Raw genomic sequence first — 17,583 nt, 5'->3', positions numbered from 1 at the left:
CAAACGGACAGCTTGGAAGCTGCTGAATTTAGTGCTGTTAATGAAGATCCCCCTGAGCAAACTATTCTCCAAGTGATGCTGGGGACCAGTGCAGGGAAGAAAAACGAGCCAACATCTATTTCTGCCTGGCAAAAACAAACAAGCAAACACATAAACTGAGATCGCTGCAGTTCTCAGAGAGTGTTAGCAGAGGACAAAACTTGCATAACTGCCATAAATTATAAAAGCCTCCCTCAACCTTGGTTAATTCTCTTGTAAAAAGGGAGGTAAAAATCTGGAGCAGCTCAGCATGGGAGCAATTGTGGGAGGGATAATAAAGAGCCAGCACCAAGGTATCTAGTTGCCAGCCCTGATATCATTAAGTAAGTGCACTAGAAATGTCAGGGTAAATGCATAGCAGTGAATCACAGTCAGGCATGATTAACCTTGGGTAGTCTGAACTGGAAATCATTTACAAACACAAAAAGTACTGAAGAACATCGCAACAGGCCAGTACGTCAAAAGTCATCCCAAAAGCGAGAGTCTTGCTGAGCTCTTTGTGTATTTGTGCCATTTTTTTAAACGTTGTCATATTTTGTAGGTGGGAGGATGGAAGATTGCAGACCCCAAGCTCGGAGATGAGTTTCTATGGCACCGCAAGGTCCTCTGAAACATGTGCACATTCACTTTTCCTTGCACAGATGTTCTATAAAATTAAAAGTTTTAATCTATAAAATTAAAAGTTTTAATTGCAGTGTTACTGAAAGGATCCAGTTTTGCCAAAGAAAGATTAAAATTCTGTATCTGAAAACACTAGAAAACCAAAGAGTACTCTTCCTTCATCCCTTCACCACTCCTTAATGAAGCCCTCCAAACTTTAACTGGTAAAACCAAGGGGAGAAAGGATTTGAGTGAAAACAAAGTGTTTTAAATAAAATCTGTGAAAGTTTTCTGATAATTGAAAACTGAACTTTTTATCACAAAACCAAAAGAACAAAACATTGCTGGATATTTCTGAATAGCCCTAAAAGTTCAGAAATGCTCGGTGAAGCTGTAACCACATGACCCATAGAGAGCTCTATACATATTGAGTACAACAAAACCCCCCTTCAAATCCAGAATTCTCATGACTTTGAAAGCATTCAATTACAAGGAACATGAATCAACTTTGGAAGACTCTGGACCTCTTAACACCTTTGTATTGTTTGCACCTTTTATTGCAGTTCTTCAGTGACAGCTCAGATGATTATTGTGCATGCTGAGACAGTGAAGGCCATAGGAATATCGTGCAAAAGGACTCTGCTCAGACTTCCTCCCCACTTTTGCATCATTCTCCTTCTCCTACATCCATCTCAGTTATCTCTAGCATTGTAGTAACTGCCCTTATTTATCTGCCTCATTAGGATGTTACATCAATTAATGCTTATCATCTAATATATACCAGTTTCTTAATGCTTAATATTATTACCAGTGGAGAGCTATGTCATACTGAGTGTATCCAGGGAGTTAATGCATACAGGAAAAAAGCCCTATGCATAATACAGCTCAGAATGATGCATTTACTGTACCCAAACCCCTCTGAATAGACCACCACACGTCCTGCACTCTAGGTTTTTATACTCTCAGAGGTTCTGGGTAGCACCTTTGGCCCCCAGGGCTCCAGGTCACAGAGTTCTGTCTGGTTCTGAGGATACTGAGCAGGAGGAAGGTCTTGAGGGAAAACTTCATGTAAATGCTTAGTCCACAAATGCCTCAATGCCTGATTCAGGAGGGTAATCAACCTGTCCTTTGAAGCTGCATAAATAATGTTTGCATGGAGGTAGTAAATCTTCACCAGGGATGAATTAACTGCCATTGAGTCATATATGCTTGGCTTGGGTGTGTGGCTCGTAACATGCCTGACGAAAATAAAAAAGACATTTGCAAGAAAGAAACATTAGTTTGCTCCTCCCTGTCTTTTCCATTATCTTTATCTAGGCAAACACGGCTTGCTTTGTGGTCTTTTTGTTGCTGTTTGTTCCATTTTCACAAGGAAACAATGATTCACAGTGAAACCAAGCCACAGTTTCTTCTGGTCAGGCCTGAACATGCCACCTATCCTCCAGCAATGTCCCCACTTTTTAGCACCCCTGCAAGGGGATGCCAATCAGACTCCTCCAGCACCCTCAGGGGAGCAACATCTCACAAGAGGGTGCAGTCTTTTTACCTGTGGGGTCCCCTGGCATTGTTTGTGCCCCCTCACATACCTGTCCCTTTCACAACCCCACTGGCTCCCAGCTGCTATGTCCCCAAAAGAACAGAAACAGTCTGTATTCACGACTGCCTGAGAACCAGGAATAAAAGACTGTTTTTGAAGAACGTGGAAAAGAGAAGAAACACAGGGAAGGACAACAGAAGGCAGCAGAAAGAGAACCTGGATATCAGTGGGATAACACACCAACAGTAGTTTACTTCACTGTAACACCAAGGTAGCCAGCCCTCTATTCAACAATACATATGTTTTAGTTTACTAACAGCTTTTGCTCCTATTAGTTTCCCTTCTTTCTCATTTGCTGTGTTTGGCTTTCTCTTCCACCGCTCTCAGTTTTTTTATCTCTTTCTGAAGATATGGCATTTGCAGTTCCTTTTCCTCCTTCTTATATGTATCCCTCTCATTTTCTTCCTCCTCTTTTGGCACAGCACTTGCTGGTTCCCTTTCTTTCCTCTTCTCCTTTCTCTCCTCCCTCCCTTTCCACACAATTTTTCTAACTAGAGGGGCTTCTGCTTCTTGAATGCAGTGGTAACCAGTCTTGTCTAAAATTTGCTGTGGGAACCAATATCTACTGTATAGTAACATATAGTAACAATTTAAAGATAAGCTTAATGAATATACTACATCTACTAGACAGCACAGTTTCAGAAGGTTGTACTAAGAGCTCTTGTTAGGCAAAGAACTTTTCACACCTAACCAGATTCTGAAGTCTTTTGTATGTAATACAGCACGTGACATGACACGTTCTATACTCTCAAACCAAAACCATAAACATATAGGGGTGTATCCAAAGGAGAAGAAGAAAGAGAAGGAAAGAACTTCCCTCATCAATAAAATACTATTTAAATAGAAAAAAAACATGTTGGAGGATAGCTTATGTTTTACATATTGCTAAATATCGGCAAAAATAAATGTGTTCATTTCTCCCAAATACCTCCAGATGGCATTAAAACCCTTCTTCTTTTGGTCTTTATTGCAATATTATTTTTAAAAATGATAATTATTGGAATCATTCTATTAACCATTCCCAGCAATCATACTATCAGAAGTCATAAGGCTGCTAATGCTTAATTCATTTAATAAGTTTGGCTAAATATGCTCAGATACTGTAATTACATTCCACAACACAATCTGCAGGACAAGCCATTTCTTATACCATGTCAAATCTTTTTCTAGATTCATTTCCAGAAGATTTTTAATGCGCATTTGCAGCAGAAATCAAAACATCCCACAATAAATCACTGTTATTATACCTCCTTCTGTGACTACTTTTGGCCATGTAACAAATGGTGACACCTTGAGAGATTTACATGATATAATGCTCTGAATTTAAATAACAGGAATCAGAAAACATAAATTATAGGCAAGATGCACTCTAAAATTCACATGACTGACTGTTACAAGAATTCCCTCCCTCAAATGGGATTAAGAAGGTGAATGGTTTTGCAGAAATTCATAATGCTCCTGCCTGGTAGTTATTAAAGGAATTCACTTATCTAGCTCAGTTTGGGAGAATGATGCTTTTTTTTTTTTCAGCTTGCAGCCCATCTGTTTCATAGACTGGTTTATGTTGGCAAAACAATTCAGTCCTTTGTATACTAGAGTTAAAAACGGTAAAAGCTTCTATTGTTGCACTAGAGTGAAGGTGAACACTGATATATTACAAGTGCCTGTTCCTATCTATTTCTCTACTTCTTTTGTTAATTCAAAAACATCAACAAAATTGTGAGAGACCAGAGATAACTGTAATTGGATTTCAAGTAATTCAGAGGTGAAGCTGCAGACTGCAGTCTTTTAAAATTACATCAGTACATCAAAGGCATATGTGACACAATGTTTTTTAGCAAGTGTGACAAACTCCAGCAGCATTAAGGTAATGTTGAAGTCAGGTTGTAAAGGCCAGCCTCACACACCCACAAAAATACTCTCATCTCTATTCAGTGTGATATGGAGCCATGTCACTTGCAAAGATCTCTGACTTACTATCATGCAGTAGTTCTAGGAATAATTAAAGTTTATCCATTATCTAAAAGGACATTTTAAGAAAAACATCAGTGAAAGAGCTTTATTTTAATGAAAACAAACAAATTCCATTTTGCCCAACAAATATGATAAAAACACAGCTGCCTTCTCCAATCTTAAACACAAAAGTGACTTACGATGTATGGGTTGCGCTTTTCTCTGGACTCTTTGGTTCTACATCACTTTTCCCTTTGAAAGAGAAGAAGAAAATGACATCAGAAATGGGTCAATATGGAAACTGCTTAGATGTGACACATCAACACTTTATTCATTGCTAAAACAGACCACTCTTGCCGCACATGCAGACTGCTGCTGAGGCAATCACAGGTCTGCAGGGGCACTGCTGGAGCATTTGCAAGCAGGGAATCAACCCTGACTTGACTTTTCTTGTCACTGCCACATGTACTCTGGAAATGTCAGGCAAGGAAACTCCACAAGAGCAACTGCTTAGAGGACACAAACTTTAACCAGGGACAGCAGACCTTGGAGCAATGGAAAAGATTTCTCTAGGGCCCTACAGCTCTGCTATTGAGTGTACCACATCCAGCATGCACAATGCTCTAAAACCCTGTTCCAGGAACAGTAATTATTTCATACAAAGCAAAACAGCATCAGCAGGAGCTAGTAAGGCATTGATTAGGATGCAATTCTGCCAATGTATGTTTTTATTCACATTCATTTTAACAAATTGAGGATCTGATCTTCAGCTCCTGTAAGTGGGGGCTGGGGAAGCCCTCCTTGCCGTATTTTGGCTTAAGCACTCAACCCCCACGAGAAGTCAGGTACCTGAATGAGAAGTGTCAGAGGCCCAAGGGATGCCTCTTCACATTTTCTTATAACTTGCCAACAGAACTTACTTACGTAGCACAGACACTGGGGGAGCAGGCTGCTAGCTGATGGGATGGTACTGCTTCTGCTAAACCAAGCCATGTCCTTCTCCCTCTTTCTCCCTCTCCCCCCAAAAATGTCAGGCTTATGTTGTTTGCTGTAATTATTGCTCTTTGAGTAACCAGTGCCCTTCAGTGCAAGGTTTTTGTTTAGCTCTAGCATGGACGTATAGGGTATGCCACTCTACTTGAATCACCTTGAACTTGAATTCTAGACCTAGTGACGGTGCAGCTGCTGCTCCCCTTGTGTGTCACTGGATGCTAATAGCTGTCTACACATGAGTTTATGCTGCCTGGCAGACAAGGAGGCATAGAGGTTGAGTGTGACTGGTTTACTGATGGATGTGTTTTTCTCCATTACTTTTTAATGAGCTTTGCTAAGCCAAAATCCACCTGTGCCTTCTGAAAAAAAAATGAGTAGTATTTATTTTAGTCAGCCTGTTTTGGTGTTATCTGATTTTCTGCTCATTGACTTGAGTTGAATGGGTTTTGGGTCAGCCCTCAACCTATTCCATGCACACAAGCATTATGTAAAGTCCATTTGCTGCTGCTGAAGTTCTCATCCTCAGTTTTCACACAGCATTGGGGTGCCAGCAACAGATGTAAGAGGTAGCTCTGGAAAATTTGCTGTTGCCTTCAGAAGAGGCAGGGGTTTGCTACCAACGTCATTCTACTGCTGTACAGAAACAAACTGAAGAACTTACTCTAGACAATGACCTTCTGTAAACACCTTGGTATGGTGCTTTTAGATCTCATGCTCCCCTCTGGAAGGGCCTCCAGAAAGCACCCAACTTAGGTGCCTAAACATTAGTGAACAGGATGGGTAAGCTCTGGATGCCTCTCTGTGGACTTCTAGGGAAGTTAATCACTTACTGTAGTAGGACAGCCAAAAGCACCTGAATTTAGGCACAAGTGGGGCATCCACACAGGACAGAATACATAATCTCTAGGTCAATTTGCACTGTTGGCAGAGACCTCAGAAAGAATATCTAGATGAATTTGCTGGCTGGAAAGCTGTTGCTACAGTATGCGTTAGTCAGCCTTAGGGTTCCTGGAGCCCTGGAGCTCATCTGCATTATGGTAATTTGGAACAAGAAACCAACAGTAACAGTTGGCATATATTCAAAGACTTTCTGTTCGTAACTTAGGCTTTTTATAAGTGATGAATTATTACCATGAACACTGGTTTGTTTGAGTGTGAGAGGGAATATGGATTCCTGAGTGCTTTGCCAGCAGAGTTCACATCAGTTCTACTTTCAGCAATGTATGTTAATGCAGCAACAAGGGAAACGGCATAAGTACTGTGAGGAGAAAAGGGAATCTCTATGATTTAGCCAAACTGGATATTAATGAATTACCCTACAGTAAGCATTTGCAGCTGCTTTTATGCTAATCATCACTTAACGTACTTCTGTGGAGAGAGAGGATGAAGCCTATACAGATGGTAAAAACGCAGCAGTCTGGCCTATCAGAGTAGAAAATCTGGCCATTAATGCTTTATCAGTTCTTACCAACTTTGTTCTCACTTGACTGAATCATAGAAATTCTTAAAATGTGTACAGACTAAGCATAGCTGAATGTCACAGATACACTACAGATAAGATTTTTGGATAAGCATGCTTAAAACGGAACTACCTGTCAGTACAACTTGTATTTTTCACACTCATTCGTGGCCAGACTCAGATTTGCTTTCCATGTTCCATGTAATCTGCCAAATGCATGCAGGTACCATTGTGGGAGGCTGGCATTTGCTAAATTGCTAAATCCTTTCTAGCTCTGGCTTCTTCTTGTGGGCAAACTGGTGTCATCCTTTGGGTTTTTTTCAGTCTTTTGGGAATTGACAAACAGTATGCTGCCCACCCCATTATGGGAATGCTCTTAGCACACTTTATTTCATGTGTTAAGCACTGTGTATGTCTCTTGAAATGTGTGTGTGTTGGTGTGTGTTGGTGTGTGTGTGCATACGCATGCCTCCAGTAACATACGGTAGAAACAATCAGTCCTCAGATCCTTAGCCATAGAGCTGGGAGTTCTTTGCTAGTTTCTACCTCACCTCACACAGCTCCCTTTCTAATCTTTTTAGATATAAGCAGAGGAAATGTGTCCAGATTTCTTTCATTCCAAAGTAAATTTCCAATGAACTTCTGTGGGATTTCCTCACTGAATAATGGGTAGCCAGAGAAGGAGTTCTCTCCTCTGAGTTGGTATTTGGGTGAATCACTCAACGTAAGCAGGCCAAGTTTCCCTTTCTGGGTAACAGGGATAAATAATATTTATTGTGACAAAGCAGTATAACTTCAGACATTAGGGGTTTGATTTCCTTGTGGGGGAAGGATGAGAGAGAAATGCAAATGTTACCCATGAGAAAGACAATGTTTCCAGCTGGAGTAAAACCATTGTAAATGACAGGCTCTAGAGCCGCTCCAAAGAAGGAATTGTGCAATGGGAAATAACAACTAGCTAAACTAGCAAATTGGGACCCTGAAGATGTGCATTTGGATCATGCAGTACATAGACCATAGATTTATTTCCCACAGTCATTTTCTAGCAGTTCTCACATCCTGTATTGGCTTTGCATGGCAAGGTTTCGGTAGCAGGCAGAAGAAGCTACAGGGGTGCCCCTATTGACAACAGTGAGAAGCTGCCAGATGCTTCACTGGTGTCTGATACAGCCAACGCCAAGATGGACCCGCTGCTGGCCAAGGCGCCTATGGAACAACACATTTAAGAAGAAAAAAAAAAAAAGAACCACCCCAGCAACTGCAGCTGGAGAGAGGAGTGAGAAGTTGTGAGAGAAACAGCCCTGCAGGCACCAGGTCAGTGCAGAAGGAGGGTAGGAAGTGCACCAGGCACCAGAGCAGAGATTTCACTGCAGCCCATGGTGCAGCCAGTGGTGAGGCAGGCTGTGCCCCTGCAGCCCATGAGAGTCCATGGTGAGGATGTATCTATCCTCCTGCAGCCCATGGAGGACTGCATGCTGGAGCAGGGGGATGCCTGAAGGAGGTTGCTATCCATGGGAAGCCTGTGATGGAGCAGGCTCCTGGGAGGATGGGTGGCCCCATGGAGAGAGGAGCCCACACTGGAGCAGGTTGGCTGGCAGGGTTGGTGACTCCATGGAAGGGACTCACGCTGGAGCAGTCTGTTCCTGAAGGACTGCACCCATGGGAAGGACCTACGCTGGAGCAGGGGGAGAGTGTGAGGAGTCGTCGCCTAAGGAGGAAGGAGCGGCAGAGACAACACGTGATGAATTGACCACAACCCCCTGCACTGCTGGGTGGGAGAAGGTGAACTCGGGAGTGAAGTTGTGCTTGAGAAGAAGAGAGGGATGGAGAGAAGATGTTTTAAGAATTGTTTTTGTTTTCTCATTAGCGTACTCTGATTTGATTGGCAGTGAATTAAACTAATTTCCCCAAGTCAAGCCTGTTTTGACAGTGATAGGAACTGGTGAGTGGTCTCTCCCTGTCCTTATCTTGACCCATGAGCCTTTCATTTTAGTTTCCCTCCCATGTCCAGTTGAGAAGGGGAGTGACAGAGAAGCTTTGCTGGGCACCTGACGTCCAGCCAGGGATCACCCACCACTTCTAAGGTAAGGTCTATGTCTCATTCTAACTGTCTTATTCAATTCATACTCCAGCTCCTCTATATGAATCCTTATGGATGCTAGTCTCAGAGGTAGTAAAATTCCCTCTTCAACATTAGAAGTGTCTGGTGTCTGCCAGCAACCTTAACTTTTGCCACCAATGAAGAATACATTTCTGCATGGGTTCAGCTGTCCTTTGGTTTGGTTGCCATCATCCAGGCAGTACCAAATGCAGCTCCAGCCCATCTGCAGATATATACTGATTTTGCTGAGCAGGATGAATGAGAAGTCAAGAAGAAAGTGGAGGTACTGTGGTGTGGGAAGGCAGGTGAGGGAATTGGAAGTAAGCTGAGGCTGAAGATCACTTGAGTAAGGACTGGAGGAAAAGTTGTAACAAGGTAGAACTGATTTCCTAACCCACAGGAAAGCAGTTTTCATTAGAGTTGCAGAATAACCTATCACATTCAAGTGTTGAACGAAGGATATACTCAGAATGAAACTAAGACCAAAGCTGGCCAAACACTGTGGCCTCTGATGTCATCACAAAGCCTTCAGCTCAGCTGGTGTGTTGGTCATGCTTGTGACTCTGCATGTGTTTGCATAGCCCTCTCTATCATGGCCCTTTTGTGCTTCCTTCTCTCATTACTGTATTCATTATTTCCTGACAGAACTCACTCCCTTTGCCTTTTATTATTTCCTTAGTGCTGGACTCACAGCAATATCAAACGGATGCCAGCAATTAAGTGACACCACTGCATGTTTCTTCACAACATTGTCTTCTGCATGCTGACCTTTCCCCAGCAAAAAGCCACACCATTTTAATAGCCTACATCTCCTAGCCTTGTCTCTCTGGATGTCTTCTCCCTCACGCAGTGGGTGACCAGCCACTTTCAAAGCCCTGCCTACCAGCTCAGGGCATTTTTCATCTTCAGTCACAGCCCTGTAATTTGCAAACCAGTCTCTGTGCTGGCTGACAGGTCAGGAAGATAGCAAAATATTTCTTTTGGTTGAGATGATTTTGTTTTGAGAGCAGGGTAGGATCATGTATTTTTAATATGCACGACAACATTAACAACAGTCAGAGGTGGCAGGGGAGAAGATTAATACTATGTTTAGCAGAACAATTCAATCTTTCAATACAGCTGCTAAGTTTTTTACCATAACTAAATGTAACTGAAGTGCTGCTGATCTGCACCATGATTTGTAAATTGGAGGCCACTGAAAAGCCCCAGCCAGAAGCTACACAAGCATACATCATTTCCCTGCTCACACGGCTAGCCAAAAAGACCCATGGCCATATGGTCTTTGAGACATTATCTGGTGTTAGTTTGGCAGGATTTATGTCACTTATTACTGTGCAATAGGCACAAAATGTACCGTTTTCTATGAAAGAAAAATGGTAACAAGTCTTCTTGCAGAATTTTATGGCAGTCTGGATCTGGCCATACAACTAGGTCAGCTCTTTTCTGGCTGTCTAAAAAAAGCCACTCTTTTGGCCTTTCAGTCTTTCTCATCTATATAATGAAATGGTTCTTCCCAGTCCACCAGAAGACCTGACATTTTGATGGTCACTCTTCAGTTCAGTTCTTCACATTTGGCCATACAAATGTGCTGCTGAGTCTCTACACTGTCCCAGTCTGCTATTGGTTCCTTACCCTACAAGCCACTTGTATTTCATAGCTATTGCCATACCCTTCACCCAAAGCAGTCAGAAAATTAGTTGGTACTTACTTGTATTGCCGTGTCCTGTAGATCCCTGTTGTGACTCCTACAGTAATAATAGAAAAAAGGTATGGTGTGTTATTGTTACAGCAATTTTTAGGTTCAATACTTGCTTGAACATTACCTTAACAATACAAACAGCATTGTTAATTGTTCATTCAGTTTCAAAGTAATTTTCAATTACAAGAATAAATCCAGTATTTCTTTGAAAATCCATTAATTCTATGGCTTGTAAACTTATTTCACAACAACCCTTTAATAGTGCAATTCCTTGTATAGCTATTACAACTCTCCTGCTCACTATTCCTTTATTGATCAGCCAAAACTCGTCTATTATCTTCTACAAGTTTAGATGAGAAGGCAGAGGGAAGACCAATATTGTTTCATGGACCATTGGATTCCTGAGGTAGTAGCACAGCTGGTCTTCCCTCTTCACATGTTGATATTGACAGCAGTGGAGAATGGAAATACAGACTTTAGTTCTGGGTCCCCGAGATTACAAGGTCAACCTTGTATCACAGGCACAGTGTCTATGAATATGGTGCAACAAATCAGACCATTTTTTCCTCACACGCAAACGTTCACATATTTTATTCACAGTATTTGTTTGCATTCATAAAAATATAAAAAAAGTTTATAAATGGAAATACAAATATAAACTGTAACAAAAATCTACTTAAATTAAGAAAAAAAAACAACAACACTGCTACGGATGAAAGAAGGGAAGGTATCCTGTATGTAACCCTGCTTCTGAATAACCCAGACACACACAGGAATAGAACCTCATATGTGTGCTGCAATTAGAACTGCAGTAGAGTCTGCTTGGAGAGGCCAGGCACCCACAGCAACACACACGGTCATTTTCAGTGATGAATCAGGCACTGGACCAGATCCCTGGTCCACAGAGGCTGAGCGATGAGCCAAATGCACAGCTCATCAGGAAAGTCCCCAGAGAGCTCAAGGATGCTCTGGCTTGGCTGAGCTGGGATTTTGCTGCCGAGTCACTCAGAAACATGTCACAGGGGTTTGGGACCCCAAGAGTTTCTTTGCAGCTCTAACTGGAAGTTGGCTGGACCACAGGCACTGGGTGTTTCAAGGGCTTGTCTAGCCAAATCCCCTCAATCTGCACCATTTGCTCTGAACTCAAAGCTCTCCAGACTGCATAGCTTTGCTCTGTAATTTTTATGCTATAATACACATCTGCAATTCACTGCCATCTTGCTCGCCTGAAATGCGAGGCATCAAATTTTTGGTCAAGCCCTACGAATTTCTATCTTCAACTGGAGTATGAAAAGATCTGTACAGTGTTTCACACGCCAATAATAATTTGCCAATAATTTGAAATTCTCTACTTTTGACAAATTGCCTCAGCATTTTATGAATGCTGCTGATGAAGGGATATTAAAGTCTGTTTTTTTTCTAGTGACTGAATATAATCTTAAGAAGTCAGGATCAGCTTGCAGTGGTGATGCAGTGACACGTACTCTTGAATTTAAATGCTATTCTAGTAGCCAATCATGCTGCCAATGAAAGTAGGCTATTAGAGCATGTTCAGTCTCCAGAATAGTGAATTTATGTGCCTAGAGAAATTTGGGGGAATACAATCATTTTGATGGAAATACCCTCGGGTTTGTAAATGTGTTTGAAACTGCTAAACAAGGATCTTGCTCACTCTTTTACATTTTCATCAACCTCAGGAAGAATGCACCCTCCCCTTTAACTGCCTAGCACAGTATCTTACCTCTGGCATTGACTCTGCGTAGTCTCAAATTTGACAACAGCAATGCATATGAGCTATGACATTTTCTCTTTTCATTTTAACAGATTCCTTAAAATAAGTGTCTTGATTCTCAACATATTATTCTTAATAACAAAGGCTAATACAAAAATATCATAGTAAATAGAGAGTGCTCCCACTGAGGTAGAAAAAGTACTACTTAAAGTAACTTAAAAAACAAAGGAGAAGACTTCACTTCTGGAGATTATTGTCTACTGTATTTGTTCCAGCTTGTTAAAATCAGTAAGAAAGGAAAAAGTAAATGAATTGAGCACATAAAGAATAACATCACTACAATAACTTTGCTTCAGCTGAGAATAATCACTCAATAGTTTTGTGACAAGACACCACTTCTCCTGGAGTGGATAAATTAATTCTCAAATAACAAAATGATAGCTGATCCCATAATATCACATACACATAACTAGAAATCAAACACCTGAACAAACTTTCAAGACATGAAATTACAGTAAAAATGAAGACAAAGGGAAAAGCAAGCAGCAGAATTAAAAACATTCTTTTCCTGCATGAGGGCTAAGAATTAATGCCTGCACATGAAAGCTCATTGACACAAGCATCATGTGAGCTCTTATTTACCAAATTTAATTATTCATTTAAAGTTTATTTATTAAGATGTTTTTAATAAAATTACAATCAAAAAATGCCTGATCATTTGTAAGTAACAAAGTGTGACAGAGATGGGAGAAAGGAAAGCATACACAGCCTGTCACATCACACACTGATTCAATTATCCTTAAGCTTTGAAAAACAAGAAATAAAGAGACTGTCATTGCCCCTTCCCACTAAATTCAAGAGCACAAATTAATTCCACAGGGAAAGAAAATGTAACTTTATGCCCTCTATCACACGAAGGACAGTTCCCTAAATGTGCCCTCCCAGCAGCACTGTGTTGGGAAACCTACTGGGTACTGCCTACTGGGTACTGTGTCAAACCTGACAGAGACTTTCCTTCTGTTTTTGTGCATTAATGCAGATCTCCCATGTTAATGAGGTTTGATTTTATATACAGGTACAGCATATGCACATATATCCCCCTCATCCACCAAGCATATACTTATTTAGATGGACACATCCACACACGCAGTTTCAAATATGCAGTTCTGTTCTACTTGTGAAATATAAACCTAAGTTATTTAGCTTTTATTACTAGACTGATTTTAAAACCAGTATAGCTGTAGTTGCTGTGGTCTTTGCAACTTCTATAGCCTAATTAATAAATTTCAAGTTTCAAGCTGTCAGATCACTAATTACTTGAGTTGCGGGTTAAAAGCAGTGTGGCATGTATGGGAACTAATGATGCTGACAATCAGTTTTCATAAGCAGAAAAGTAAGGATGATTTGCATCCTTGCAACAGAGCAGGAGTCTTACAAGCTGCTCTCTTTCTTGTTCCCAAAATGATGAGTATCTTTACACTTGGAAACTGTCTTCTGTTAAAAAGGATTGCAGCCTACTTGCTTCTCTGGCTGGAAGAGTCATTGCAAATTAACTGAACTGATCTCTCAACGCTGAAATTGAATTCACAGTACCATGCATCGCTTGGAACTAAGAGATGAAGTAGATGCCCTGAATTTAGCCTTTTAGCCTCTTTGCTGTCCTTGGCCACTGCTTAACTGACAGGCCCATTTATCTGAACAATGTGTGATCCACAACAGTTTGGTGTAGTCCTTAGGTTTTAACAAGGTGGGACAGCTACATAGCTTACCTGTGGGTAAGCTTTCTAAAAGTTATGGAGACATTCCCTATGAGACCCAATAATGATTTTACACCACATTTTGTGAAAAGCAATAGGTAGCTTATGAATGTTTCAAAAACATTTGAAAAACTAGGAAGCCTGTCTTTGCATTTTGGACCTTAAAAGCAGATGCCTTCTAATGTCTGCAACTGTACAGATTCAGACTAAGCCACAGAAGCAGCTCTTAACTATTCTAAAATAGTTTAAAATAGAGGTCCCATTTAAAATTAACATGGCCTATAGCCAGTGATGCAGGTTTTTTTCCAGAACTCTGATGAGTTTTGTTAGGTACTTCTTCCCCATTTCACACAAAGCACTCTAATTTATGACCTTGTAGACCACCCAGGCCACAATAAAGTTATGATGTTATTTTATGTACAAAAGTATGCTCATATATTATGCGATGAAATCTTGTCCATCCTAAACTTAAATAAAATGGCAAATCAACTCTGGTAAGAGAAAAGGAAACCACCTAGAAAAGGCTCTTTAAAAATGCATGGTGGAGCTCTGAAATGGCCCTGCAGTTGAAACTATTAACGTATTTCCCAGAGAGATGGATGAACAGGCAGAGAAGATGAGACCATTATCCACATATCTTTGCCCTATGGTCTGTGGTTCTCCTATTCCTATATTTATCACAATACATTTAGGTGAGGGGAAGTACATTCATGACAGCCACAAAGATACACTGATAGGTGCACACCTTGACCACTCACATTTGCACTCATGCCACATAAGCACATTGTGTGGTGATAATTATGGCAGAAATGTCAAAGCTGCAAGCACCACTTCGGTTTTGCCATCCATATCTGAGTACTTCACTTTACTGTAAACTGCTGATCCATCTATCTCCTACCAGACTAACATAACAAGCCTCTAGCTCACCTACCATCTTCAATCAGCTGTCTGCCTTTAGTGAGCAAATAGTCAGTTATTTCCTTCTTTTTCTTTCATAACATGCCAGAGATGTTTTGGTTTACGCCCCTGGTATTTCAAAATCCTGACACCCTCATCCACGGAAAAGCTGTTTTAGTGTAGGCAAACCTTGACGGTTTCTTGGCTTCGTGGTTGTAATTATTCCCTGCACTAAATTTTGTAGAATGGACTTAAAAGTTACCAAAGGAACTTGCTTTAACAGGAGAAAAGCTACAAACAGCATCAATATCTTATTTCAAGCGTCAACTTATGAACTATATGAAATAAATGAAATATAGTGGAGCTTGTGGCATACAAACAGTATATGGTGATACAATGTGAAATTTTTATTGGCTCTTCATGGGATAGCTGATTTCATTCCCTCCTGACTCACCGAGGATAAATACTGTGGTTTCCCCAACCTTGTGCCAATGAGCTTTACCATGCCATGCTGCATCCTCCCTGGGATACACGTACAACAGTGTAGCTGGTTTCAAGGGACCACCAGCAGGGCCTTGGTCCATTGTGGAACCAAATACTTCCCTGGCAAATACTTCTGTGGCCCGTCTGGGAATCATGGCACTAGGCTGCCTGCCTCTGTAGCAATGCTGCCCTTGAAGCCAGGTTGGTGGCAAAGGATGTATGTCCACTCCTCAGCCTCTGATTGCAGAGGCCAGTGTATTAGTAAAGCCCACCTCAGACCTCAGTGGTTTCAACAAAAATCTTGGCTAGTGAAGCTATAAAAAGCAGGAGCAATGGATGCAAGCAGGAGCTTTTTTTTCCTGCAGCAGCTGTATGCACCCTGAGGTATATCAGTCAGGAGCTTCAGCAGATGCCTGCAGAAAACACCACTTCTGGACACCTCACTAGGGACATGTGTATCTTTGCCTTGCAGTGAGGAATCTGTGATCCACACACCAGCATCAGTGCTGCTCCCAGAAGATGTGCAAACAAGATCATGTAGCTCTGCAGAGGTTGCAATTAGGAAAAGCAGGGGATACTGGCACACACATGGCATACACATGGAGAAGGTCAATCAACACGGTATCTAGCTCAGCCCAGAGACCCTACATGCTTAGTCAGGGCTCATTTAGGGCATATTTTGAGGGGAAGGAGGCATGGTTCTATGTAATGTGGCATGGCTTACCTTGTTTGGGAAGGAAAATTTGCTTTGTTCTGCCTTTCCTGGTGTGTGAATAGCTGACAATGGAGCAGGCCATGAATGGGTCATCTCCTGAAAAACAATATCGTACAGCAAAATGTGTTTAGAAAGTCAATGGAATGGAAGACAATGATAGTGTATCAGCAGCGAGAGTGCCTGGGTAGTGGAATATTTAAGTTACTGCAGCTTCTAGGAAATGCCCAGTTTACATATAATCTAGACAATACATGAGCTACATTGATTTTTCTCACAGACTCTTGAGAGCAGTTCTTAAGCACCATTTCGTTTTCCTGAATAGTTAATGCATCTTAAATGCAAGAAGTTTGATTTCTCTGACAATCTGCAACCATATTTTAATCATGCAATGTGTTCTGGATGGTGAAACTAACAGAAGAAATTGTTTTTATAGTATGGGAAAAGAAATTTCAGTTTGTGATCAAGTAATGGGTTACACGCTGTGGACTAATCACAAAATAGATTTCATAGACAAGGTCAGAATGATAAACATTTACTCGAAGGTTAATTCCTAAAATTGCCTTTATCACTGTAAAGGAGTTGAATGAGTTCCTAACTGCAATTTGTCTGTGCCTTGCAGGACACCCTCCCTGTGTTGTTTAGAAGGACATTTTTTAATAGCTAAGAGACATATGCAGTTTGACCTGACTTATATGCAGTCATCCTTGAAACAGCTTCAGGCAGCAGGTAGGAACATCCTCAGTACTGTTATAATTCAAGCCTGAACAAGTTGGTCTCCAAAGCAAGGCTGCATTTAGGAAGGTGTTAAATAAAACCCTTCAGACAAGAAGTTTGTTAAGAGGGAGGCTTCATATTCCTCTGTAGTGCAGGCTGTTAAAGGATGGACGTGCTTTTTGGCATGTTCAGCACCAACAGCCACAATATTCGGTACACAGTAACTTAACACAATTAATATGAGAAGCAGCGTGGAGTGTGACAACCCTGAAGAGTCAAGAGTTGAAGAGCAAATAGCATCCTGCCTGAGCAGGGGGCTTGCTGACACTATCAAGAGTTTGCCTGGCAGATGCTTTGCGGGAGTTTGATACATTAGCTAACTATGGAATTGTTTCTCAGTGATATTCCAAGAAGTTGTCCTGAGATCCACGATCAGTCCCAAAATAATACTGGAGTTATATTTCCATGACTCATTCATTGCTTGAAAAAAGGTGCAGGTGAGTCTCTTGACCATCCTTCATAAGTGCTGACGGAAATGGTTCCTGACCCAGCACAGACTGTGCTGGGACATTTTTTACATAGAGGGAAGTCTCCAGCTGTTCTGCCAGAGAAAGGATCATCTGCCAATGAAAGGATCAGCCCTTTCAACACAGTTTATTAGTAATAAATGTCACCTTTAAAGCATTCTTGATAAACATTTTATTTCCTAATAAAAACTGCATTCTTTTATTTTATTTGAGGCTAAAAAGTTACATGATTTATTATATGTCTCTAATCTATGTGCATGCCTCTAATCAGAGCATCATCTGGTTTGCAGTTTCAGTATCAGAATTGCTTTGCTTTT

General features: G+C 41.1%; 1 protein-coding gene across 4 annotated transcripts in view; it reads right to left on the bottom strand.

Moving 5' to 3' along the window:
• AFF3 (ALF transcription elongation factor 3) overlaps positions 1-17,583 on the bottom strand; it is a 321,011-nt gene that overhangs the window by 116,997 nt on the left and 186,431 nt on the right. For all 4 annotated transcript variants that reach the window (XM_062628534.1, XM_062628535.1, XM_062628536.1 and 1 more), the window contains 3 exons: positions 16,035-16,121; positions 10,451-10,487; positions 4,390-4,441 (listed from right to left, as the gene is read on the bottom strand). In XM_062628534.1, coding sequence (XP_062484518.1) covers positions 4,390-4,441; positions 10,451-10,487; positions 16,035-16,121 — 176 coding nt within the window. The remainder of the gene's footprint in view (positions 1-4,389; positions 4,442-10,450; positions 10,488-16,034; positions 16,122-17,583) is intronic.

This window comes from Pezoporus occidentalis, unplaced genomic scaffold, assembly GCF_034315485.1.
Source record: "Pezoporus occidentalis ecotype Australia unplaced genomic scaffold, CSIRO_AGI_Poc_V1 ctg32, whole genome shotgun sequence".
Classification (NCBI taxonomy): Eukaryota; Metazoa; Chordata; class Aves; order Psittaciformes; family Psittacidae; genus Pezoporus; species Pezoporus occidentalis.
Note: the sequence above shows the minus strand (reverse complement) of the source record. Positions and strands in the feature narration are given on the sequence as shown.